This window comes from Brassica napus, chromosome C8, assembly GCF_020379485.1.
Source record: "Brassica napus cultivar Da-Ae chromosome C8, Da-Ae, whole genome shotgun sequence".
Taxonomy (NCBI): domain Eukaryota; kingdom Viridiplantae; phylum Streptophyta; class Magnoliopsida; order Brassicales; family Brassicaceae; genus Brassica; species Brassica napus.
The window spans coordinates 48,700,946-48,723,848 of NC_063451.1; the positions used below are offsets into that span (position 1 = coordinate 48,700,946).

Here is a 22,903-nt window from a genome sequence, read left to right on the forward strand (position 1 = left end):
AACACGTTTTTGGGGTTTTGGCGTGAAAACGCGTTTCACGCGTTTTTGCAATTTTTGCGGGAAAATACGTTATGGCGGGAAAACAGGTTATGGCGGGAAAACACGTTTTTGCGATTTTGGCGGGAAAACGTGTTTTTGTTTTAGCGGAAAATGCGTTTTGGGGTTTTGGCGTGAAAACATGTTTTTTGTGATTTTCGCATGAAAACACGTTTTTGCAAATTTGGCGTAAAAACATTGTTTTCCAATTTTGGCGGGAAAATACGTTTTGGGGGTTTTGACGTGAAAAATTAGTTTTTAAGTTTTCGCGGGAAAACGCGTTTTTGTGGTTCTGTCAGTTTTCGTATGTGATAAAATGATATTATGTTTAGGTTTGTAATTTGTGAATTACATTAAGGGCATAATAGACATTATACCATTTTGAATGAACCATCTCCATTCAAATGATCCAAATTGGTTCAGCTGGATGGACTTTAAAATTAAGCCTAAATATCTGAAAGTCATTCGGATGATCCATCTGGATGAATTGCACTTTTAGTGCATAAACAAACAAAACTCTCATCTTCATCCAAATGGATCATCCGCGTGGAGAAACAAAGAGGGCCAAACAAAGGAAGGCCAAAACTGTCAATGCACAAACAAATCCCCAATTTAAGGTTGGCTCTCTTTAAAACTGAAAACGACTGCAAGCAAACCTCTTGTCTACCTGTACATTCACACACACACGCATAGTCTAATGTGTGTGTATAATATATTCATATAACATAGATGCTTGGCTTTTGGGGAATAATTAAATAATCTAACATCACCAATTCCATACATTAAAAACCTCCAAGCCTCCATCTCCAGGGCAGAAACAAAACATCAACACAGCTAATTAAGAGAAGAACATGGAGAAAGTGTGCTGCATGTGCGGCGACGTCGGATTTTCCGACAAACTATTCCGCTGCGGGCACTGCCGCAACCGCTTTCAACACTCGTACGTACCTTCTCCAAGGCTATATATAGTGCATGATCATATATATATATATATATAGTCAGCTAACGGATTTCGTAATTTGAATATATGTAGCTATTGTAGTAATTACTACAGTGAGTTTGCGGAGCCGACCGAGATTTGCGACTGGTGCCAGAGCGACGACAAAAAGCTGAGCAGCGTTGCTAAACACGGCGGATCTTCGTTTTCTTCTTCAAAGAAGAAGAAGGCTTCTTCCTCCGTAAATTACGAGAGCGGGGTCACAAACCAATCGGAGTATCCTTCCGGTGGCGGGATCAAGCATGACAATAACCATCACGATCAAGTGGCCAAGAGCGTTGTTGCCGGACCTGCAGGAGGCGGCGTGCCGTCGCCGAGGACGGCCACGCGAAGGTACAAGCTTCTCAAGGATGTCAGGTGTTAGATCAATTTCTGAAAGAGAGCTTAATAATATAATATGCTAAAATAATAATAAAAATGCGCCTTTGAGATATGATTGAGTGGTTTACAAAATATTACGATTATCTATGTATAATTAATTAGATATAGTGAATGTATATCTTGTTGAGAAGCTTTTCGTACTAATGTTGAAAAAATAATGAATTTATGTTTGTCGTGAGCTTCCATTTAAGTTATTAGTCAGCAAATATATTAATTAATAACAAGTATAAGAGCATATCGGGAAGTTCTTACTGTTGGATTTTTAGTAGAATATAAGAACACCACCCTAAAAACCCTCCAATGATTATCGCTTGATATCCGATATGGGATCCTTAATCTTTTTATTTATTTTTTTGTTCTTAAAAAAAAAATTAAACCAATCGCGGGCCGTCACGTGTCGGTGAGCTTTGCAAACAGTAAAAAAACTAGCCCAACACCGATCCTCACTCGCGACTTTCATGACCGTTTTTAAAAAAACATGTGGGACCCACACATTAAAATCACACAAAATCGGGTTTTAGAAACCGCGATAATTATGGTCTTAGAGCATGATTAATCCAGAGTTCTTAGAATGAGTTTTTAGCGCAAGTTAAGAAACTGTTTTTTAACTTTTAACTAAAAAAACTAAGAACTGATTCTTAAATAAAGACTTTAAGAACCGGTTATTAGTTTTTTTTAGTTAAAAGTTAAGAAATAATTTCTTAACTTCCACTAAGAACTTCACTCTAATAACTACAGATTAATCATGGTGTAAGTTCTGTTTTTCCTCGAAAACTTTTCGTAAAAGTTTTTTTTATCTAAATAAAAGTCGCATCGACGTACTTATTACTAATAAAGTGGTAAGAGCATGATTATTGCAAAGACTCATATTAGGGGTTCTTATTACTTTTTAATGCATTTAATAACAAAAAGTGAAATAAGAGACAAGGTTAAGAAACCCACACATTTTAGTGGTCCATTGCAAGGTTCTTAATTTAGGGATCTTAAAAAAAAATCATTAAACATTTTTTTTATTAAACTTAACATTTTTTTATTAAGTAAAATATATTAAAAGATAACATTTTAAACATAGATTTTTAAATAAAAACATAAAAACAAAGATTAGGAAAATAAACGATAATAATTTGAAAGAAGCATCGGAGTTCAGTTGTTGTCTTCATCACGTCCAAATTTAAACCATACATGTTCAACCAAATCATCTTTCAGTTGTTGATGCATGTGTCTATCACGAATTCAAGTTCGAACTCCCATCATATTGGCGATATTTGTAGGCATATCTGTAGAATACGTGAGATCCACATGTGAACTTCCGTTGTCTTCTCCTTGTTGGAACTCGGAAACATCAAATTGAGTGTATCCATCTCGTTCGTCTTCTACTATCATATTATAGAGTATGATACATGCTCTCATAATCTTTCCGATTTTGACTTTATCCCAAAAAGTGCTGGATTTTTAACAATGGCAAAGCGAGCTTGCAAGACTCCAAAAGCACGCTCGACATCTTTTCGGACAGCTTCTTGACGTTGAGCAAATAATTGTGCTTTCGGTCCTTGTGGTAGTGAAATTGATTGGATAAATGTTGCCCATTTTGGATAAATACCATCGGTGAGATAGTAAGTCAAATGATACTCTCTTCCATTAACATAGTAAATGACTTGTGGAGCTTGACCCTTTATTATGTCATCAAAAACAGGGGAGCGATCAAGAACATTGATATCGTTTAAGGTACCTGGAGGTCCAAATAACGCGTGTCATATCCAGAGATCATATGAAGCAACCGCCTCTAAAACGATTGTTGGTTTACCCGAACCACGAGAATATTGTCCTTTCCAAGCGGTGGGACAATTCTTCCACTCCCAATGCATACAATCGATGCTTCCTATCATCCCGGGAAATCCACGATACTCTCCAATATTAAGTAGACGTTGAAGATCAGCGGGGGTTGGTCTTCTTAGGTACTCATCGCCGAATAAATTTATTATTCCTTCCACAAAATTTTCCACACATAACCGAGTTGTAGTTTCACCGAGCCGGATGTATTCGTCGACCGTATCAGCCGCATGACCATACGCCAAGACACGAATAGCTGCTGTACATTTTTGGAGTGCAGAGAGACCAAGCCTTCCAAGACCATCTTCCTTTTGCTGAAAGTATTGAACTTCAGTGGAGAGACGATCAACAATACGCATGAACAATGACTTGTTCATTCTAAAACGGCGTCGGAAAATTTTTTCAGGATATGTTGGAGTATCACTGAAATAATCATTCCATAACCGTGCGTGGCCTTGTTCACGATTTCTCTCGATATAAACTCGTTTTTTCCGTCTCTTGGATGCATCTTCTTGACCAACGCAAAGATTTACGAAAGTTTGATCAAATTGTTGATCAAAATATTGATCAAAATATTGATCAAAATATTGATCAAAAGTTTCATCATCTACTCCCTCAAAATTGTTATGGGAAGAAGATGCCATGAGATGTTTTTTTTTAAAAAAACTTGTTGGGGAAGAAATAGCTTGAGATGGAACTTTTGAACTGATAAATATTTTGAATCGATTTATTAGATGGAACGTTTTGAGATGGAAGAAATATCTTGAGATGGAAGAAATAGCTTAGAAATGGAACGTTTTGTGAGAGGCAATGAAAGTGAGAGGGAACGTTTTGTGAGATAAGAAGAAAGAACTTGCATTCTACAATCTTGAATACACGCCCATTTATAAAACTTTCTTACACTTTCCTTACAAAAGTCCGTGACATGAAACTACAACACAAGACCTGATACTTAAAAACAAGACCTGATACTACAACCAGGAAAAAACAACAGGGTGATGCCAAGGTTTCTGCACAAGTCCATGACAAGATGACATGACTACACAAGATGCCAAGGTCTCTTTCCACTCTCAGTTCTCAAACCAGAGAGATCAAACGCAAGTCCGTGACAAGATGACAAGATGACGCAAGTCCGTGACAACATGACTACACAAGATGCCAAGTTTGTCTCCACTCCCAATTCTCCACTCTGACCTGAAACACAAAGTTAAGCATTAAGATTCATCATTAACGAAGACATGAAACACAAATAAACTTCTTCGGAGACAGGACACAAGTGATGATAAAAAGACAAACACAAAATAAACTTCTTCATCATTATACGAACACAAACATCTTGATACAACATAAACTGAGATTAATAATCAGACATAACAAGAACAACAAGTAACAGAGACATAACAAGAACAACAAGTAACATAGACGACCTAGACTTAGACTTGGACTTGAACTTAAACAACATAAACTGAGATTAATCAGACAAAGCTTCTTCTTCACAGCTCATTAATTAGACAACAAGAGCTCATTAATGAGCTTCTTCTTCAGAGCTTCTTCATAGTCAGCAAGAGGTTCATTTTTTGCAAGTAAACTATCAAGTAACTTCATCTTTGACAGCCTTTCTTTCATGGCCATATCCTCCTTCCTGATTCTCCACATACTCTCAAACCCCGCCACTGTCTTGCCCTCTGCCTTCTCCTGCTTACCATACCCCTTTGCTGCCTTAACATCAGGGGGCCGAGTGGTAGCTTCTTCAGGTTCACCAGAAGCAGAGGCGTGAGAAGTTACTGATTGTGAACCGTCGTCGCACTTCCTCTTTTTGGAACTTCTATCGGTTTTAGAACTGGACAGTTCACACCATTTCTGATCGTTCCTAAGCTCTTTCCATGCATGTTCTAAGGTGAATTTTTTGGTGTGGTTGTTGAAGAATATCTCGTGAGCTAGCTTCAGAACATCGTTCTCGTTTTGCCCACTGCTTCTCTCTCTGGCAGCAGCTTTATACGCGCCACAAAACTTCCCAACAAGATCATTGATCTTGTGCCACCGTTGCTTACACTGACTGGCTTCCCTGTGTTCAGTAGGCGCGATCTTCAGACTGGCAGCAAAATAGGCTGCAATTCTTTTCCAGAATGCACCTGATCTTTGCTCGTTGCCGACGACAGGATCTTTACTTGTATTTAACCAGGAGCTTATCAGCACAACGTCATCTGTAGGAGTCCATGTCCTTCGTTGGATACGCTCTGAAGGAGTGTCAGCAAAGTTTGAATCTTCTCCAATACCAAACATAACCTCTTGTTGACTGTTAAGAAGGTGAACAAAAGTTGAGTTGTGTTTGTTATATGGATTAGAATCCATACGAGCCAATTTTGCCGAAAGAGGAGAAGGAAGAGAAGGAAGAGCAATGAAATGAGGAGGAGCAATGTTATGACAGAATGATAAGAAAGAAGAGAAGGAAGAAAAGAGGAGTGTTACCGAGATGATAAGAAATAGGAGAAAGAGATGTGTTCAATAAATTGAAGAGAGGAGCAACCACAAAGACATGACACATATCTACAACATTCATCACAAAGAGTTGACATCTATCTACAATATGAACATCGAATTCTATCTATTTATTACCGAGAATTCAATCCTAATCTAACACTAACCAGCATCATTTATTACGGGAATTCAAACCTAACCTAATCTAACACTAACCACCATCATTTATTACCGGAATTCAAACCTAACCAAAGACAAATGTGTTACCTGTATTGCTTTTCTCGTCCTTGTTGATGACGAACCTTCTTCTTCTCTCCTGATCCATCTATATTAAGACCAAAAGACAGAAACATTTCAGATAGAATTAAAGGATTTATATCAACAATTGTGCAATGTTCAATGTCAAAAATCTATAACATGTGCAATGTTCAATGTCAAAAATCCTGATCATGATATCAACCAACCTAACGAAAATAAATATTAAGACCTCAAAAGATTTTCTCTGAATATGAACAAATCGTAAATCAAGAAAAGAACACAAAGCTTGATTCTTGAGATGGGTTTTTGTTTGTATTACCGCTAAAGGCAATGCCTGAGGAAGCAACAACACAAGTCTGATTAATTGTGTTATCTTGTCTTCTAAACGCTTCACTTGCAAGTCATGCTCCTCAATCACACCATCTTTGTTTCTTTTGAGGTCTTAATCTAGACAAATAAGAACAACACATGCATCACGCTTTCCTTTCGATTCGATTGAGCTAATTGAAGGATTGAAAAAAAAAATTAAGATATCTTAACCTTTCGATTTGAGGACCAGCAACATACGAATGCTTCCTCCTCGACAAAAGCCACCGATGATTTGATTCCTCGTCGATGAGAAGAGCCACCGACGATTTGATTCGTCGTCGTCGAGGAGGAGAGCAACAGTCGATTCGATATTTGGTCGAGGAGGAGAACCACCAACGATTTGATTCGTCCTCGAGGAGGAGACCCACCGATACACACGATCATCGTAGAGGAGGAGAGGACCGGAGATTTGCTTCACCGAGACGACGAGAGCACACGAGAATTTTGCCCACGCTTTGAAACTGATTTTCTCACCCCATCGTTTTCTTCTCCCAAACTGTTTATCAGACCAACACGTGGCATCAAGAGGCGTCTCTTCTCAAGCCTAATTAAGAGACGTCGCTAATTCTAATTTCCTTTTTTTTTTTTTTTATCTATCATTTAGCTTAAACCCCCTCATTAAAGACCCGGATAAAGATGGTCTAATGTTTTCTCAAAGTTTCCTTCACGCCATTTAATGCGAGTAAGAAAAGTCACCATTGTAAATCATAGTAGTGAAATCTGGAAACCCCGATTGTCAACAATTTTTGGGTGTATACACGCGTGCATACGCGTGTGTGTGTGGGCAGCCGGTACATGATTGACACTTTGGTGCGGGAATAAATGTGCCGAGAGATGGAATGGACAATATACATTTTTTTTAGCAACAGATTGGAGCAATATAAATATAAATACGAATGGTGGGGAAGAAACAGATTGGATACGGGGTGATACTACAGTCAATTAGTACGCGTCGTCATACTATAACGAACACCTAGCTAGCAGATGTATATTCTATTATTATATACATCTCCTCTTCTGCTCCTCTCTTTGTTACTGCTCTATAGAGTATTCTGGCACGTTTTACTAATATATATACATGAAATCCGAACGTAAAGAAAGAGCTCAAACATTCAAAAATATTATATTCAACCATGTTGCCATTTCATATGAAAAAATTCGTATTTTTATCTACTATCAAAGCAATAATCTATAAAAAGCAACGTAAATAAACATGAAAAAATCGCAATGCGAACCAGTAATTTATATATAACGATATAAATAAACATGCGCTGATTATGATTTATGAATACATAAACAATTCTTTAGGGCATTAGTATATATATATATACACTAGGGTAAGCCCGCGCTTCGCGCCGAAATTTGTTTTTCGTTTAGCATTTGTTTCGTTTAACATTTATAACATTTGTTTTACAGATATTTATTAGTCTATATTTTATTAATTCAAATGTCCTGAAAATTTTAAATTAAACATCAAATTATTTCTATATGAAAAAAATTTCATCAAAATATATATGCTTATTATTGGGTCAAAATGTTTAACTTACATATTTTAGAAAATATCTTTATAAACATATTTTTTGTTTAATTAATATTTAATTATAAAAAATTATCTTAATTTTTAACTTTTATAATAGAAAATTATTATTTCAACATAACAACATAAAATATATAAGAATTATCTTATTTAAAAAATAAGATTTACAATAAATAAACAAATCTACCAATGTTTTGAAAATATTTAGGAGATCTCTTATATGTTTTAAAATATTCATCTTTTTTACAGATTTTTGTATGTTTATTGTAGGACATGTAATCGAGTACTGCTTTTGTATCGGTAAAAAAATTATCTTAATTTTTAAATTTTATAATATAAAAATATTACTTCCAAAAAACAACATAACATATATAATAATTATCTTATTTTTCAAATATGATTTAAAATAACTAAATAAATCTACCAATGTTTTGAAAATGTTTAGGAGATCTCTTACGTTTTAAAATATTCATCTTTTTTATTTGGAAATTTGTTTTTTGTATGTTTCTTGTAGGACATGTAATCGAGTACTGCTTTTGTATCGGTAGAACATAAACATGAGTTTTTGTTGTAACCAGTTGGTGGCAACACATATTAGCAAAATTTACAACTGTTAGAGAATACATTTTTTTGAACTAAACACAAATAATTTAAAATAGTAAACTGTATATGCTATTGATGAGCTTATATTAAAAATATCCAAAAATATATAACCTTTTTGATACCAAAAATATAGATATAATCTTTTCATGACATATAGGAAAAAATTCTTCTTATATGATATTAATAAGATAATATATCAAACATTTGTGTAGACGATAATTATCATATTTTTCTTAAAACTGTTTATTATCTAATATAAATATTATTAAAATTATCTATTAAAATCATTGAGTCACCTAAGAAATTTTTATATATAATAATAAATAAGATAATATCAAATATTTGTATAGATGATATATTGTATTTATCATGTTTCCAAAACTGTTTATTATTAAAATATATAATAAACTATTTATAAAAATTACTGAACAAAACCTAAAATTATGGAGAAGATGAAAAATCAGCAAATTCACTTCTCAAATAATAGTATAAATCATTATTTTCTTGTTAAAAAAATTATTATCCATTTTTGTTATACCTTGTTTACTATAAAGATATTCATCTTCAGTTTAATCTCGCTATGGTAGAATAAACGGTTGTCTATTATAATTTTTGCTTGTTTTTTTTTTTAAATATTATAATTTTAATTTTGCTCTTATATGTTTCTTATCAATCTGTTTTATATTATATTTTTGGTTCGGGCTGTGGTTGAGGTCTTTTTTTTTAAATTCAATACGTTAAAATTTTAATATATTTTCTATATTCATGTTGATACAAAATATTCGAGATAGAAGAAGGAAAAAATATCTATGCAATGTGTTTTAATATTATACACAGATTGAAGATCTTTATTTATGGAAAAAATATTCATGATTGTTCAAAAAAAGGAAAAAAATATTCATGATATATCTCTTTCTTTTAAAACGTTTATGTAGTTTTATATAAAAATATTTCAATTAATGAATGTGAGTAGAAATATTAATAGAATTGGGTCCAAGAGAAAGCTCCAACCAAATCTCATTTAACTTTCTCGTTTTGATTTGTTTTATGTTGTGTTTTTGGCCGTTACCAATCTAAGGAGACCGCCAGGATTACAACTGAGAGGGATTTTGTTCAGCTAGTGCTTTTCATGCATGGATCCAAGCTCTGGTGAATCTCGAAGTACCTTTGTGAATGAGTTTGAGTTGGTAAGATAATTTAGCAATTATAAGCAGCAATTAAGCTAAGTTTCCAACCGCAGAATAACAAACACATGGGAAGGGCCTTCGTGCTAGTAGCCCTAGTTTGGCATGAAGATCCTCACCCAACATTTCTAACAATGTGACACACAACATTGCTGACAATGTGACACATCTTCTTTGGCGGATTTGATAGCTTATATGTTTTTACGGCCGCAATTTCTTCTAACATAATTGTATGTCATCTACATATACTTAATCTGTACAACAGATATATATATATATATATATATATACATACTTTTTTGACCAGAAATTGATGGTGTTTACATCTAATTTATTTTCCATTATGTTTCACCAAATACTTACGGAATGGCCATTCCCGTGTTTCTAAAGGCAGAGCTATCTTTTAGTATGGTAATCATTTTTTCGCAAAACCTTCATTTAGTAACAAAAGATATATAATTTCATCTACAATAGTTTGTTTGCTTGATAGCCAAGTAGTCTATGAAGATTATGTTGCATGTCCTCCTTGTTGTGGCCATTCTTGATGTCTAATTGGACGGTTTACTATTTGCACTTCATGGAATGTCAAGCAATGTCCAACACTTTTTGGCTAAAGCCAATATCTTCTTATAACGAATCACCCAAAGACGTTATCCTGTTTGATTGTGATGCATCATATAACATATAGGTTTGTAAAATATAAATTATAAACCTCCATAGTCAGTCTTCTTGATTCAAACTTACAATTGTTGAAGTTGCTTGGATTTTTGTTGACAGTAATGTAGAATGAGCTTGCGCGGATGCAGTTGCCGAACACCATTAGATGGTGAAGCCTAGAAGATGCCAATCCCCTGCCACATTCTGCTCAGACGACCTCACTCACATTTGTTCAACCCTCTGCGATCTGCTCCTGGGCTCAATCAAATAAACTATCCTAAGAAACAAAAACCGTAACAGCAGCAGCGTAAGGGAAGCTGAAGGAGACGATGTTATTACCGTGTCAAGAGCAAGAACCAGACAACACAGATGAGATTGACCCATGGATGCTTTTGGAAGATGGGAGAAGCTCAATTCTATCAAGTAGCAATGCTTCAAACAACAGCGAAAGGGGCAATCTTCGAGCCAAATGAGTCTACTGTTGCATAGTTGTTTTTATGATCATGAGAGATCTCTGGAAAGTGAGAATCAAAGGAGCAAAGAAGCTTGGATCGTTGATTCATTCTTTTGGATGAACCCTGGCTTATGAAGAGCAAAAGAAACTGAATACATTTTCGAAGTTTGACATTTAAAAAAATCTGATGAGAACATAAGGAAAAGAAGAAACGTAGAAGTATAGCCAAAAACCTATAACTTATTCAATACCTCTCATGGTTTTGTCTACACAGAGAATATGGTCAGTCCTCTTGAATAGCTCTCCTACACATCTTTTCCAGCATCCTACAAAAAATCAAAATCAAATCGACTTGAAAACAACTATATATCAAGCCTCTATATTTGTGGCTTGCTTCCTAGAATCAGAGCAAGAACACCAGCATGGTTTCAAGTCAGCAAGTAGAACAGACGACTTCACCATTATACTAAGAATGAAATTGTGCAGATGATTCTCAATGAATGAGGCCTAACCTTTTTATAGGTGAGAATCACCGCCCGGGAAATGAATAAGTTTCATTGACTGCGAAATCGTGGTTGTATTGGGAAGAAAGATTTAATTGGCTAATGACGTTGAATCAAGGCGATTTGTAACGGTTTCGGAGGTGAAGGATCGAGACTGAAACGACATGAACGCGAAGATTACTGTCAAAGCGTCCAGTCACACTTCTTTTCAGAGCCGCCATTGTAGTTAGACGGAGACTCTTCTTCGAAAAGAAGATGAACCCTAGAATGGCCATTGAGGAAGAAGATATTGGCATAACAGGCCAGGCTGTTTTTTCGTTATCAGCCTAAACTCAGTATAAAATCTCTACAATTACCAAAGACCCGTTCAAGCCCAAAAAAATACCGTAAGAATTGAGATTGAAGCTGCGTTATGTGAGGGAAGGACATGTGTCACTCTCTTGTTTCTCTATTTGATGAGTTGGCTGCATAAGAAGAGAGTCAATCTCTACTTTATATAACGCGCGGATTGTGCCGTTATAATTTTTTTTTTAATTTAGTATAAAAATATCATTTGATTATTTTGTCATAAAGAACCAACAAAGTATCAATTGAAAAGTAACTATTTTGTTGTTTTTTTTTTTTTGAACTTACTATTTTGTTGTTTTTTGTGTATGTTTTATCGATGATCTCTTTTAGTCTTAAGATGTATTTACAACAGAACTTTTATGCATGTAAGTTTAATATTTTCAAAAAAATTCAGACTAATTAGAGTTAGACATTTTGAGAAATAAACCATGCATATCGAGATGAAGTGGTTATGCTTTTCCTTAGAGAAACATATTTTGTTTTTTTTTTTAAATCATTGAAAACATGTGGACAGTGTAACTTTTAAAGTAGCATTCAATATGAAACAAAATATTTCCAGCAAGATAAAACAATTTTACGACTCGAATATTTATTCAAAGAATCTTCTTCTTCCTCTGCCCTTGTGACTTTTGTTGTTTCAGCCGGTGTAATCTTTCTTTTTATGACGTCAATACGTATAAAAAAACACATGTATTCATTAACAAACGATAGTCTAAGAAATAGATCTGTGATTAACCATAATATATCAACACAATGAATACTAATTTAATCCAAGAAACGGATCTGTGATAGACACCACACAAAATTTGAAACTGAGAACATCAATTTAAATTTATCTTCACGGCAAATGTACTCACCTGAGTCTTTGTAAATCCCTCCAACAAACTCCCAGGCTGTTTCTACACCCCCACAAAATTTTTTTAATAAAAAACACCATAAGCTGATGTAGATTTTTATAGAAGAAATATTCATGATTCTTGAAAAAAAACTAACCTCAGATGAGAAAACGTGACCATGAACACTGAGAACTTCATGCTTTCCAGATTTTAAATCTGTTAGTTCTCATTTAATAATCAGAAACAAAGGATGACATAATAAAAAGAAAAGAAACAGTCTGATTTCATATTTTCCATGTATTGTTACCATCACAACTTCATCTGAAGTTAATCTCTATGATGCAGACACGAAGAATACTTAAGAACATGTATCTTTGGATCATGTATCTTTGGATTTGAGCGAAAATTTGGTACCTTTCGTTGCCGTACGTGAGTTAGGATCTGTGGCAGGAATAAGGCCTTAATCATTTCTCGGCTTTGGCTGAAATTTTTCACTTATATACATTAAAGATGAAGCGGTAGGAGTCATTTAGAGGTCTTTAATATTAATTTGGAACTCAACCTGTTTATTGAAGATGAGAATTTAATTGTAAAGTATATGAAGAGGTAGAAACTCTTGGCTTTCTGGTTTGTGTAGGCAGGTAATACTAATAGAAAATCGGAAGAAGTAGCAGCAAACCGTCCGTGAAGTTTCATTTTTTTCAAAGAAATATGATGTGGATTTTACAAAATGACATGGCAGTTTGATAACATATGATTAGTTGATTTAATTGGCTGAGGTGGATAGCTTAAAAAGACTCCCTCAATCCCTTTTAGTATAGTATAGATAATAAGATATATATATATATATATATATATATATATTTAAAATTATAAAGTATCGGCTAAATAATACAGTAGGGTTATAACGGGCTCAAAGGATTCTTCTTGGGCTTGTAAAATCAGATACTAGCCCACAAATTGTACAATGCTCACAAAATCACAATATCAAAATATCACTTTCTTGCATCAATTGAACTAAAAGCCCTCTACTGTTTGATATCCCTTTCCAGTTTAGCTCTGTTGGAGGTTGATTCCACCGTATCGGAAACTTTAACGTACGCACGACCATGTCTAAAGACATACCGAATGAAATACTGGGGGAGGGGGGGAGAGGGGTCGATGAAAAATATGGAATTAGCCCTCCACCATGAGAATAATCCTAAAATGCTAAGTAGAAAGTTGGAGTCAGGGAAGGAAACCATGAGGAGAAGCAATCTGGAAATTTAGAACATCTCCATTGAAATATAGTTTCATAAATAAATAAAAAGTATTGTATGATTAGCTTAAGAACATGGGGACATCATCAAAGGAGTCCCCGCCTCTTTCAACCACTATTTTTATTTTCCTGAAAAATGGAACCACGTGGGCTTCATCGATGAGTCGCTTTTCTAAAATTTGGTTTGGTGTAGTTTTGTAGGAAAATTCCAGCAGCACCATCAGACAAAATGGACAGAGAGTCAATCAATCAATAACTCAGTTGCCCAAAATGATTAAACGATGGACGAACCACCCCATGCACCAGTACCTTCCCCTGTCTTTGCTTTTACCAGCAATAAATTCTATCATACATTACTCGTATCCAATCAACCAGAATGCATGCATGATCACATTCATTCTAATAATTTAATTTGAATAAAAATAAATAGTTTAATCGACCAATCGATTGAGCGAGGTTAATATAATAATTAAGTCAAACACACATTTAAAACAATTGAAAGTAGGAAAGGCAACATGACCAAATAACTATCAATCTCCAACAACAACGACGACCTTAAATATTATACGTAGGAGCTAAGCTACCCCATATTGCGGACGTGGAAGACGACGCTGTGGTTTGGAACTGCCTCTGCCGGAAACATTCCAAAGAAATTGGGGTCGGCCCGCTGGATGGAGACGCTGACGACGACTTTACACCCGAATCGTTCGCTGACTCTGAAAGTACGATGCACCACCAACCAAATTTAATGAGAGAGATAGAGATTAGTTAGTGAAATTATAATCTGTAATTAATTAAATGGATATGAGAAGTAGGTAAAAAACCAAGTACTTGGAGTGGTGATAATATCCGGAGTGTGTTTGCCGCTGGCGGAGGCTGACTGGTGACATTTACGGCGGCGGCGGTTATGGTCAGCAAGTCGCTTACGGCAGCTCCGTTTCCCGTTGTCGAATTCCGACAGCAAATGGAACCTGTAAAAAAAAATTATGATTAATCGTTTTCTTTCTTACAAAAAAAAAAAAAAAACAAAACAGATAAGACGACTGAGCAAATTATTAAGTACGAGAAAGGGATTAAATGATTTTTTCGTAGGGTTGAAATTTGGAAAAGGAGGAGAGAAGCCATTGCCATCGGGATCACCCACAACCACATTGGAGTACGTACACACGCTCTCTCTCTCTCTTTCTTTCAAGTCTCAATGATTGATGGAGAAGAGAGAGAACGATTAAATTAATGGAAGGTCATTTCCATTACTTAATAACGCTAATTAAACCTTTTTTTTTAAAAAAACATCATCTTTAACTAGGAACTACTACTTCGTATATACAACAATATGGGAGTATAATTTAAGTATGTATATGTACGGACAAAAACATGCCCCCCACACATGACACAGCGCCAATGGACCATGGATTTTACAAAGGTAAACATGTACGGACGGGCAAGAGGCCTAATGATACATGTGTGTGTGTGGGTGTCAAAGGTGGGATCTTTTAGGAGACAGAAAAAAATAAAAATAAATAAAAAATAGAACCTGCTACATTGCTGACAAAAGCGCTGGCTGAGCCCCGCAGCCACAACCGTCGAAGCTTTTGAGTGGAATTCGCACACTTTGTGGCGGCGGTGGTAGTGTTTGGCGTGGCTCAGATCGGCGTTGCATCTCTCCGCTTGGCACCGTGGAGTAGTAGTAGTAGTGCTAAGCGAGTTCCCCATTCCCAGCAGCTCGCCGGGGCGAGACCTCCTGTACAGCCTGCTCACGAAATCGTCGTCTCCGGCCGAGAAGTAAGTGCGTCCTCCCAGATTCAGGCCTATCCTGTTTGACGTGCTGAAATCGAGCGACCGAGAGACGTCCACTTCCGTCTTGGGTACGAGGAAGTTGTAAGAAGATCCGGATCCTGCTGGTCCACTTTGGTCGAAAGAGAACAAGGCTGAAGCAGAAGAGTGAGCATGGTAGATGGAATCGGATGAGCTGGAGGAGTAAGGATTAGGGTCGTAGAAGGAGTGATGAAACTGGTTTGTTGGGATATTATGAGCGGTCTGATGATGACCATATACGACGGTCAAATGTTGTTGGGAAGAAAACAGCGGTGGAGAAAAGTTGTTGTAAGGGGACTGGTGATGATTGGTTTGGGTCGGGTCGAAAATGGACAAGGCTCGGGTTGTGTCAAGGTCCTGGTGATGGTGTCGTTCTTCTCCGGATCCCATTATGGCGGAGGTGTTGTCCCATTCGTAGTCCAACATTTTCTTGAGGAGATCCCGAGGAAGATGTTTTTTTTTTGCAATTTAATTAAAGAACAAAGTGAAAGAGAGAAGGATGAGAGGCTAATAAAGGAAGGGGAGAGGAGACATGTCGGTGCGTAATAGGCTATGGAGTGGTTTTAATTGTCTGAAAGCAAGCAACGTACTATACCTCTATTAGAATTAGAGTCTTTCCCCCTCTGCCAAAATACCTCTCTTTCCCCCTTACTTTCTATTTGGGGAAGGTTTTTCTGGTGATTTCCCCTCGCTACATATCTCTTTTTTTTTCACTACGTACATCATCTCTAAAATGATTCTTTACTTTCTGTTTGTTTTTCTTTAGTTTTGTATATCTAGTAAAAACGATAGGCGGATTGATCTTAAAAGTATTGTGTGCCCTACTTAAGTATAATAAAGTGAAGATGGAGAAGAAAGGAACTTGTCACATGGGTAGTGATGCTCTCTCTCATGTCCAGTGTGCGTATTTGAATAATCTTAATGTACCTAACATCAATCAGTCATATGCACCATTACTAGTAATTTCTAATTGTACCGTAATCTAAATCATTCCAAATGTATCTCTACTTAGTTTACGTATTGCTTGCTTTTGTAGAGCCTCTCATTGATATTTGCTTTGACAAAGACTATTACTGGATTCTGAAGTAAAAAGTAAAACAAAAAACTATAGAAGAAAAGGTAGAGAAAAGAAAGAGGAGTTGCGAGTGTGTGGTTAAGGATGATTTGGGTGTGTGTAAACGCGTCTGGTCTATCCATTTATTAACGTTGGTTCTAACGTCTGGCTTGGGCCTCTCTGTTTCCAACATCTCATCAGAATCCTTTTTTTTTTTTTTGAAAAATACTAGTAGTAATAATTTATAGCCGTTTCGTTACATTATACTAGTAGTATTTTCTTTTTCTTTTTTGAGAAAAGGCATACTAGTAGTGTTTTCTACGGACCGCATATAATCCTCTTCAAAGTAACACATGATTTTTACGAGCAGATAAATAAAACTAATAATAATACATATGTATTTCAAGAGCAGATAAATAAATATCTATAAAAAAAAATTTAGGAGAGAAAAAAAAACAGAACCAGGGAAGAAGACGCCAAGAAGGTACTGTGAAATGCTGTTGGGGTTTAGAAAGACAGGATGGCATTCCCGTAATTAGTAGGGAAAATGAAGGTGGATCGTCTAAGGGAGGACAAAAGAGTGAGCGATCGTATCTGCATTCGCCTCTCTCTCCTCACGCGCTCACGGTACTTCTGTACACAAACCGACGGTTTAGATTCAATCGTGACACGTGACGCTGTAGGGGAGAGAGTATAGGGAAGCGTGAGAGTGAGATGATAATGAGTCCAAAAATTGAGGAGAGTAGGCCCATTTAGGTGCCAAAAGGCTGCCATCGACGTTGACTCAATCGTACGGACTGGACGGTCTATTATCCTTCTCTCCTCTTCTGCTTTTGATTCTTTAAAAATTCAAATATAAAACTTTCAATCCTCACAGTATGTATTAGTATTTCTGTTACCAATGTTAATGAAATACATACTGAATTTTATACTATATAGAGTATTGCCTGTATGCTCATGATTAACGCCAGTCTCTTAACTGGGGTTCTTATCTTTGATTAAGAAACGGTTCTTAACTTTTCTTAGATTATAACTAAGAAAATCTAAGAACCGTCTCTTAAATAAGAGAAATAAGAGTCGTCTCTTAGCCGAAAAGTGTAAAAAACAAAAAAAAAACAAAAAATGTCAAATCATGAGTTAAGAACCCCGACTAAAAGACCGGGGTTAATCATGCACTTAGGAGACAATTGATATCCCTCTAATATTAGCTTGTTTGGAAAGGACTGAATTTAATTTTCATATTGTTCACATAATAATCAGAACCTATGTTACATGGAAACGGAAGCAGGTGCGTGGAAGCGGAAGCGTATGGAAACGTAGAAGCGATTTTTTTAAAAAAATTAGAAAGCGGATACGTGTTGGAAGCGTATCTATATATATACATATATAAGAAGTTTTTAAAAATATAGAACTAAAAGTTATATTATTTAAATTTAAAATAAAGCATTTATTCATTTATAATAATTTTGAAATGATTTTATATTAAGACTATGAAAATACACATAAATTAAATTTAAAAGAAATTATTATATTAATTATTTTTAATACTTTAGAATTAATTGACATAATATATTTGAATATATGATTTATCTTTAATAAAAACATCAATGCATAAAGATAATTTATAGTATTAATTTTAATATTTGTATATTTCTATTCTCTCTACTAAATACTACTACCTCCGTTCCCGAAAGTAAGATGTTTTAGATTTTTTTCTTGTTCCATAAAGATAGATTTTCTATATTATTAAGGTACTTTTTAATACTTTTGAGGAACATTTATTGAGAATATTTGAATTGATTAAATTTCATTGGTGGAAAGTTATTGGAAAGTGTATAATAAAGTAAAAAGTAATTTAAATTATAAACATTTATTAAATTCTTAATAAGCGTGCATACTCTAGAAAATCTTACTTTCAGGAACAGATTGAGTATTAAAACTTGGATTTTATATAAATTAAAAATTATAATTTTATATTTTTATTGATATAAGATATTGTGTTTTTTTTAAAGAATGGAAGCGTGATTCCAAAACGAAATCGTAAGCTTCCAATGTGTTCTTAAAAAGAATATTTTAGAAACGTTTTGGAAGCGAGATTCCGTAAGCTTCCATGAGGTTCCGATTCCGATTCCGGTTCCGAAGCGGGAAGCGGACGTCCGATGAAGCTTCCGTGCAACGTAGCTCAGAACTAAGTCTGAAGCCAGCTAGCTCTAGTTAATAAATCCAACAGTTTACCAATATGGTACAAGACAGTTACTTTCTTTTCAACAAGATTTGTGGCTTACGTGTGAGTACGCTAAATAGCTAATCCACTCAACATTAGCTTGATGCAATACATGATTTTATAAACCGATTATTATAATAGGTAAAACAGGAACTGTATTAGAGTAAAACTTGAAATATCTTTTTTTACAAAATAATTACACCAGACATGTTGCCTTGTCAACATCTCTTAATTGAGAAACCACTTATTGCACTTACTCTCTCACTCATGTCTCCTCCCCACTTTGCTCTCTTCCCACTGTAATCTGGGCCCAAAATGACCCTAAAAGAAAATTATTTATACATGTGTTTGTGTGGTCCGTTTGTGTGACATGTATATTTTTTTAAGATATGTAGTACACATGCAGTAACCCACACATATGAATTCATGTTAAAAGGATTAAGCGATTGTTTGACGATGTTTATGTTAAAGACACTACCCCTGTTCGCAGTGGCGGAGGCAGAGAATAATATTGTTGGGCATCTACACTAAGCTAAAATATTTACAGTGGGAACATATAGGTTGAAATTAATAACTTACACTAATTTCTTAAATTTTGTTGGGTTCAATGGCCCCCACCTTGTTCTATGTGGCTCCGCCACTGCCTGTTCGTTTCATCACCGGAAGTAGCGGCTGCGTTCAAAAAAATACAGTAAAAGCGACAAAAAACAGAATCGGAAGTTAAAACAATCGCCAATTAATTGCTAAGAGACATAGAAACCTAGACGCCAGTGACACTGAAATTTTCCGTATCCGTTTGTTTCTTGTTAGCTGCCGCATCGATTGAAAAATCAAGTCAATGGTGCTTCACCGGCATTGTATGTTGCGGTGATGAAAAGCTTAATTATGGACGCTGCCGCTGCCGCTACCGCTGCGTCCAGCGGTGATGAAACGAACATGGGTATTATATGGGCAAAATCATATGCAGAAAGTGCAAAACTCTGTGTGGATCCTTCCCTTTTTGGGTCTTTTTTTGTTATATGATATTGTAAAAAAACTATTATAAGCCCATATTATCAGTTCACAATATATTTAATTTGATTAACAGCGGTGTGAAATGTGCATTCATCTTATCTCTATACAATAATAATAGGGAGGAATGTATGGAAAAAGTCAAAAGCAGCAGCACGTGTCATAAGCTCAAGGACTCAATTACTTGGAACCACAAAAACAAAGAAGACACCAAACCCATTACTTCCACTGAAAACAAGGGCTTCCTCCTTTTTTAACTCACTCACCAAACACTTACTTAGACACACCTCAAAAAGCCATGCAGAACTCATCATGCATTGATTTGGTCATGTTCAGCAGTCGCGGACAACACGATGAAGGCAATATGTCACGTCCTCCATGGAAGAGGGAGAGATCGAATCATCATCTTAACTTGTATCCAAACGAAGACGAAGAGCTTGCCAACTGTCTTGTGTTGCTGTCCAATTCAGGGAATGCTTACAACAACAACAAGCATGGACACGGCAAGAGCAAAACCGTGAAAAAAAAAAAAACCGCACATGTTTTCCAGTGCAAAGCTTGCAAGAAGGTATTTGCGTCGCATCAGGCACTGGGTGGACACAGGGCAAGCCACAAGAAAGTGAAGGGTTGTTTTGCCTCTCAAGATAAAGAGGAGGAGGAAGAGGAGGATGAATACAAAGAAGATGACGATGAAGAGGAAGAGGACGAGGATGCAGAGGAGGAGGAGGAAGAAGACAAGCCAACGGCCGCGGCTCACATCATCGCCAGAAAGAGATCCAACGCTCACGAATGCACCGTCTGCCATCGCGTATTCTCATCGGGACAAGCCTTGGGAGGTCATAAGAGATGTCACTGGTTAACACCTTCCACTTATCTTCGTATGACGCCACTACACGATTCTTCTGCCGTAAGATCTCAGGCGCTAGATCAACCATCTCTAGATCTCAACTTAGCTTGCCAAGAATATTCCGTTGATCCAACGACCATGAGCGTGGGGAGAGATGGTGGTGGCAACATTCACAACGCTACTTCATCTAATTCATGGTTAAAACTTGCTAGTGGTGATTGGTCTTGATGACTGACTAATTGATTAAGCTGCTGGTTAATTCGTTTATATATATATACTTCATGCCCTACAATTAAAGTGCATTAATTAATTTATAGAGTTGTATGGATTTATTATATATTAATACTATCTTCACGCCATTTGCAGTGCTAGCGTATAAGAGAGCCATAACTTGCTATAGACCAATATTCCCATTTATAGTATATATATTTACAGGATGATATAACTTGACGTTGTTGGAAAGAAAATTAAATACATGTTGAAAAGTTTAAACGGCATTGAAGGTAAGCAATGCGACTTAACAATATACTAGATTAAGATCCGCGACTTAACAATAAACATTATATATAAAAATTATTTTATGTATTATATGTTCTTACATATTATGAAATAATAAATATATATTGAATAATTAAAAGTCAGTAACTATTAGATATATAATTAAATTGGTGCGAATGTATAAATCAATTTTATTAATCCAAACATTTTTTTAAAAATTTTTAATAGGATATGTAATTAAATTTAAATGATATTAACATACATAGTATATTTTTAATATTAATGTCTATTTTTTTTTTAAATGATGCTTTCTACTCATATGTTTTTTTTATCATGTGTATTTTTAATAGCAAAAACTTTAAATTACTCATAACAAAATTTTCATTGTGGGATTAATAATTTTAGTAATTGATAATTTAAAAAAAATTATCAATGTTAGTTCAAAACTTTTATCAAAAAAAATTATTCAAAGTAAATTTTGAAGCTAAAATATTTATTTATTCAATATGGTTTATAGTTTAATTTAGAATGATATATATACATATATATTTTAAATCTTAATGATTAATTAAATTATACTTTTATTTATATAGTTTTGTAATCATTTGTATTTTGTCATAACAAAAATTTTAAACCATGGATTGCAAAATTTGGAATGTGAGACTTTTAACAGTTTTAGTAATTTATAGTCATTTTTTTAAAATTCAAAATATAAAATATACAGAAAAATCTAAATTTTTATAATATGGTTATTGTGTTTTTTAAAAAAATTATTTTAATAGTTTTAAATTAAACAAATTTGATAGAAGATACATTTTTTTTATCAGATCTTTATTATTCAAAATCATTAATTGTCATATATATTTTACCAACATTAGGCAATTTCGTAATCTTTATTTAAGGAAATAATAAATGACATTAATAATGAATTTATGGTTAGTTTAATAAAAAGTTTATTATATAATTAGATGGACCAACCTATTTCTCTAATAATTCTAAGAATCATTATAGTGATGACACGTGGCTACAAAAAGAAGTTGTAATGTTTCATAAATAATATATAGGGGATATACTAGCTGATACAAGAGAGAACCACCTATAGTTGTGTCGGTAACTCTTTGATAACTTATTTACCAATCAAGAACGAAAAACAGTTACTGTATGAATCTGTGGTGATAAAATTAATTTCACCAAGAACACATTGACTAATTAACGAATAAAAATAAAGATCCACCAGAAAAAAAAAGAATCAAATAACTCTTGTGATGATAAGCAACCAAAAATACTGCAGTGTAAAGTAGGCCTGGAACTTTTATCCGAGATCCGGATTCGATCCGTGATCCGATCCGGATCCGATCCGAAAATCCGAATATCCGGAGAGGCCGGATCCGGATAGTAAAATGTTGGATCCGTCAAAGCCGAATCCGGATCCGGATATCTTGATTTTTTAGTCCGGATATCCGGATCCGTAAATTTTATTAATAACTATTTCAAAAATATGCCCTATTTCAAAAAAAAAAAAACTATTTCAAAAATAGTAATATCTATATATAAAAACTAATTTTATTTAATATATTTTTATTTTTATAATAGTATATATAAATTTTATGTAAATTTTGTAATATTATACATAGAAATAATTAAAAACATTATATATATTTTTATTTTTAAATTATTGTTAATATTTTATATATATTAATATTATTTTTATTTATTTTAAGGATC

At 34.7% G+C, this 22,903-nt stretch overlaps 2 protein-coding genes and 1 pseudogene across 6 annotated transcripts; 2 read left to right on the forward strand and 1 right to left on the reverse strand.

The window, feature by feature from the left end:
- Nucleotides 1-708: 708 nt before the first annotated feature.
- Nucleotides 709-14,045, forward strand: LOC106426039. Of its 5 annotated transcripts, none has more exons than XR_007327309.1 (4): nucleotides 721-976; nucleotides 1,070-1,366; nucleotides 9,568-10,361; nucleotides 10,451-11,062. XR_007327309.1 is itself a non-coding variant. In XM_022711084.2 (3 exons), the coding sequence occupies exons 1-3, from the start codon at nucleotides 888-890 to the stop codon at nucleotides 14,005-14,007; spliced, it is 471 nt and encodes a 156-aa protein (XP_022566805.2). In that variant the 5' UTR covers nucleotides 719-887; the 3' UTR covers nucleotides 14,008-14,045. The 5 variants fall into 5 exon arrangements, 3 of the variants coding, with proteins under 3 accessions (XP_013722206.2, XP_022566805.2, XP_022566806.2); XR_007327310.1 differs by having other exon boundaries at nucleotides 9,568-9,676; XM_022711084.2 differs by lacking the exons at nucleotides 9,568-10,361; nucleotides 10,451-11,062 and adding an exon at nucleotides 13,923-14,045 and having other exon boundaries at nucleotides 719-976.
- Nucleotides 14,046-14,156: 111 nt separating this feature from the next.
- Nucleotides 14,157-16,240, reverse strand: LOC106426040 (squamosa promoter-binding-like protein 8). Its single transcript, XM_048765474.1, has 3 exons — nucleotides 15,264-16,240; nucleotides 14,561-14,700; nucleotides 14,157-14,445 (listed from the first exon to the last, which is right to left on the reverse strand). Exons 1-3 carry the CDS (start codon nucleotides 15,968-15,970, stop codon nucleotides 14,285-14,287), a joined length of 1,008 nt encoding a protein of 335 aa, XP_048621431.1. The 5' UTR covers nucleotides 15,971-16,240; the 3' UTR covers nucleotides 14,157-14,284.
- A 3,705-nt stretch (nucleotides 16,241-19,945) lies between these two features.
- LOC106426018 lies at nucleotides 19,946-21,075 on the forward strand (annotated as a pseudogene).
- The last annotated feature ends 1,828 nt before the right edge of the window (nucleotides 21,076-22,903 follow it).

Bases quoted from the DNA above. Each gene is read 5' to 3' on its own strand.
- LOC106426039 (XM_022711084.2), top strand. From the start codon at position 888: ATGGAGAAAGTGTGCTGCATGTGCGGCGACGTCGGATTTTCCGACAAA. The intron at 977-1,069 runs GTACGTACCTTC...GAATATATGTAG, and splicing joins CGCAACCGCTTTCAACACTC to CTATTGTAGTAATTACTACA. The intron at 1,367-13,922 runs GTACAAGCTTCT...GGTTTGGTGTAG, and splicing joins CCGAGGACGGCCACGCGAAG to TTTTGTAGGAAAATTCCAGC.
- LOC106426040 (XM_048765474.1), bottom strand. From the start codon at position 15,970: ATGTTGGACTACGAATGGGACAACACCTCCGCCATAATGGGATCCGGA. The intron at 14,701-15,263 runs GTTCTATTTTTT...TTTTTTTTACAG, and splicing joins TTTTGTCAGCAATGTAGCAG to GTTCCATTTGCTGTCGGAAT. The intron at 14,446-14,560 runs GTACTTGGTTTT...TCGTACTTTCAG, and splicing joins GGATATTATCACCACTCCAA to AGTCAGCGAACGATTCGGGT.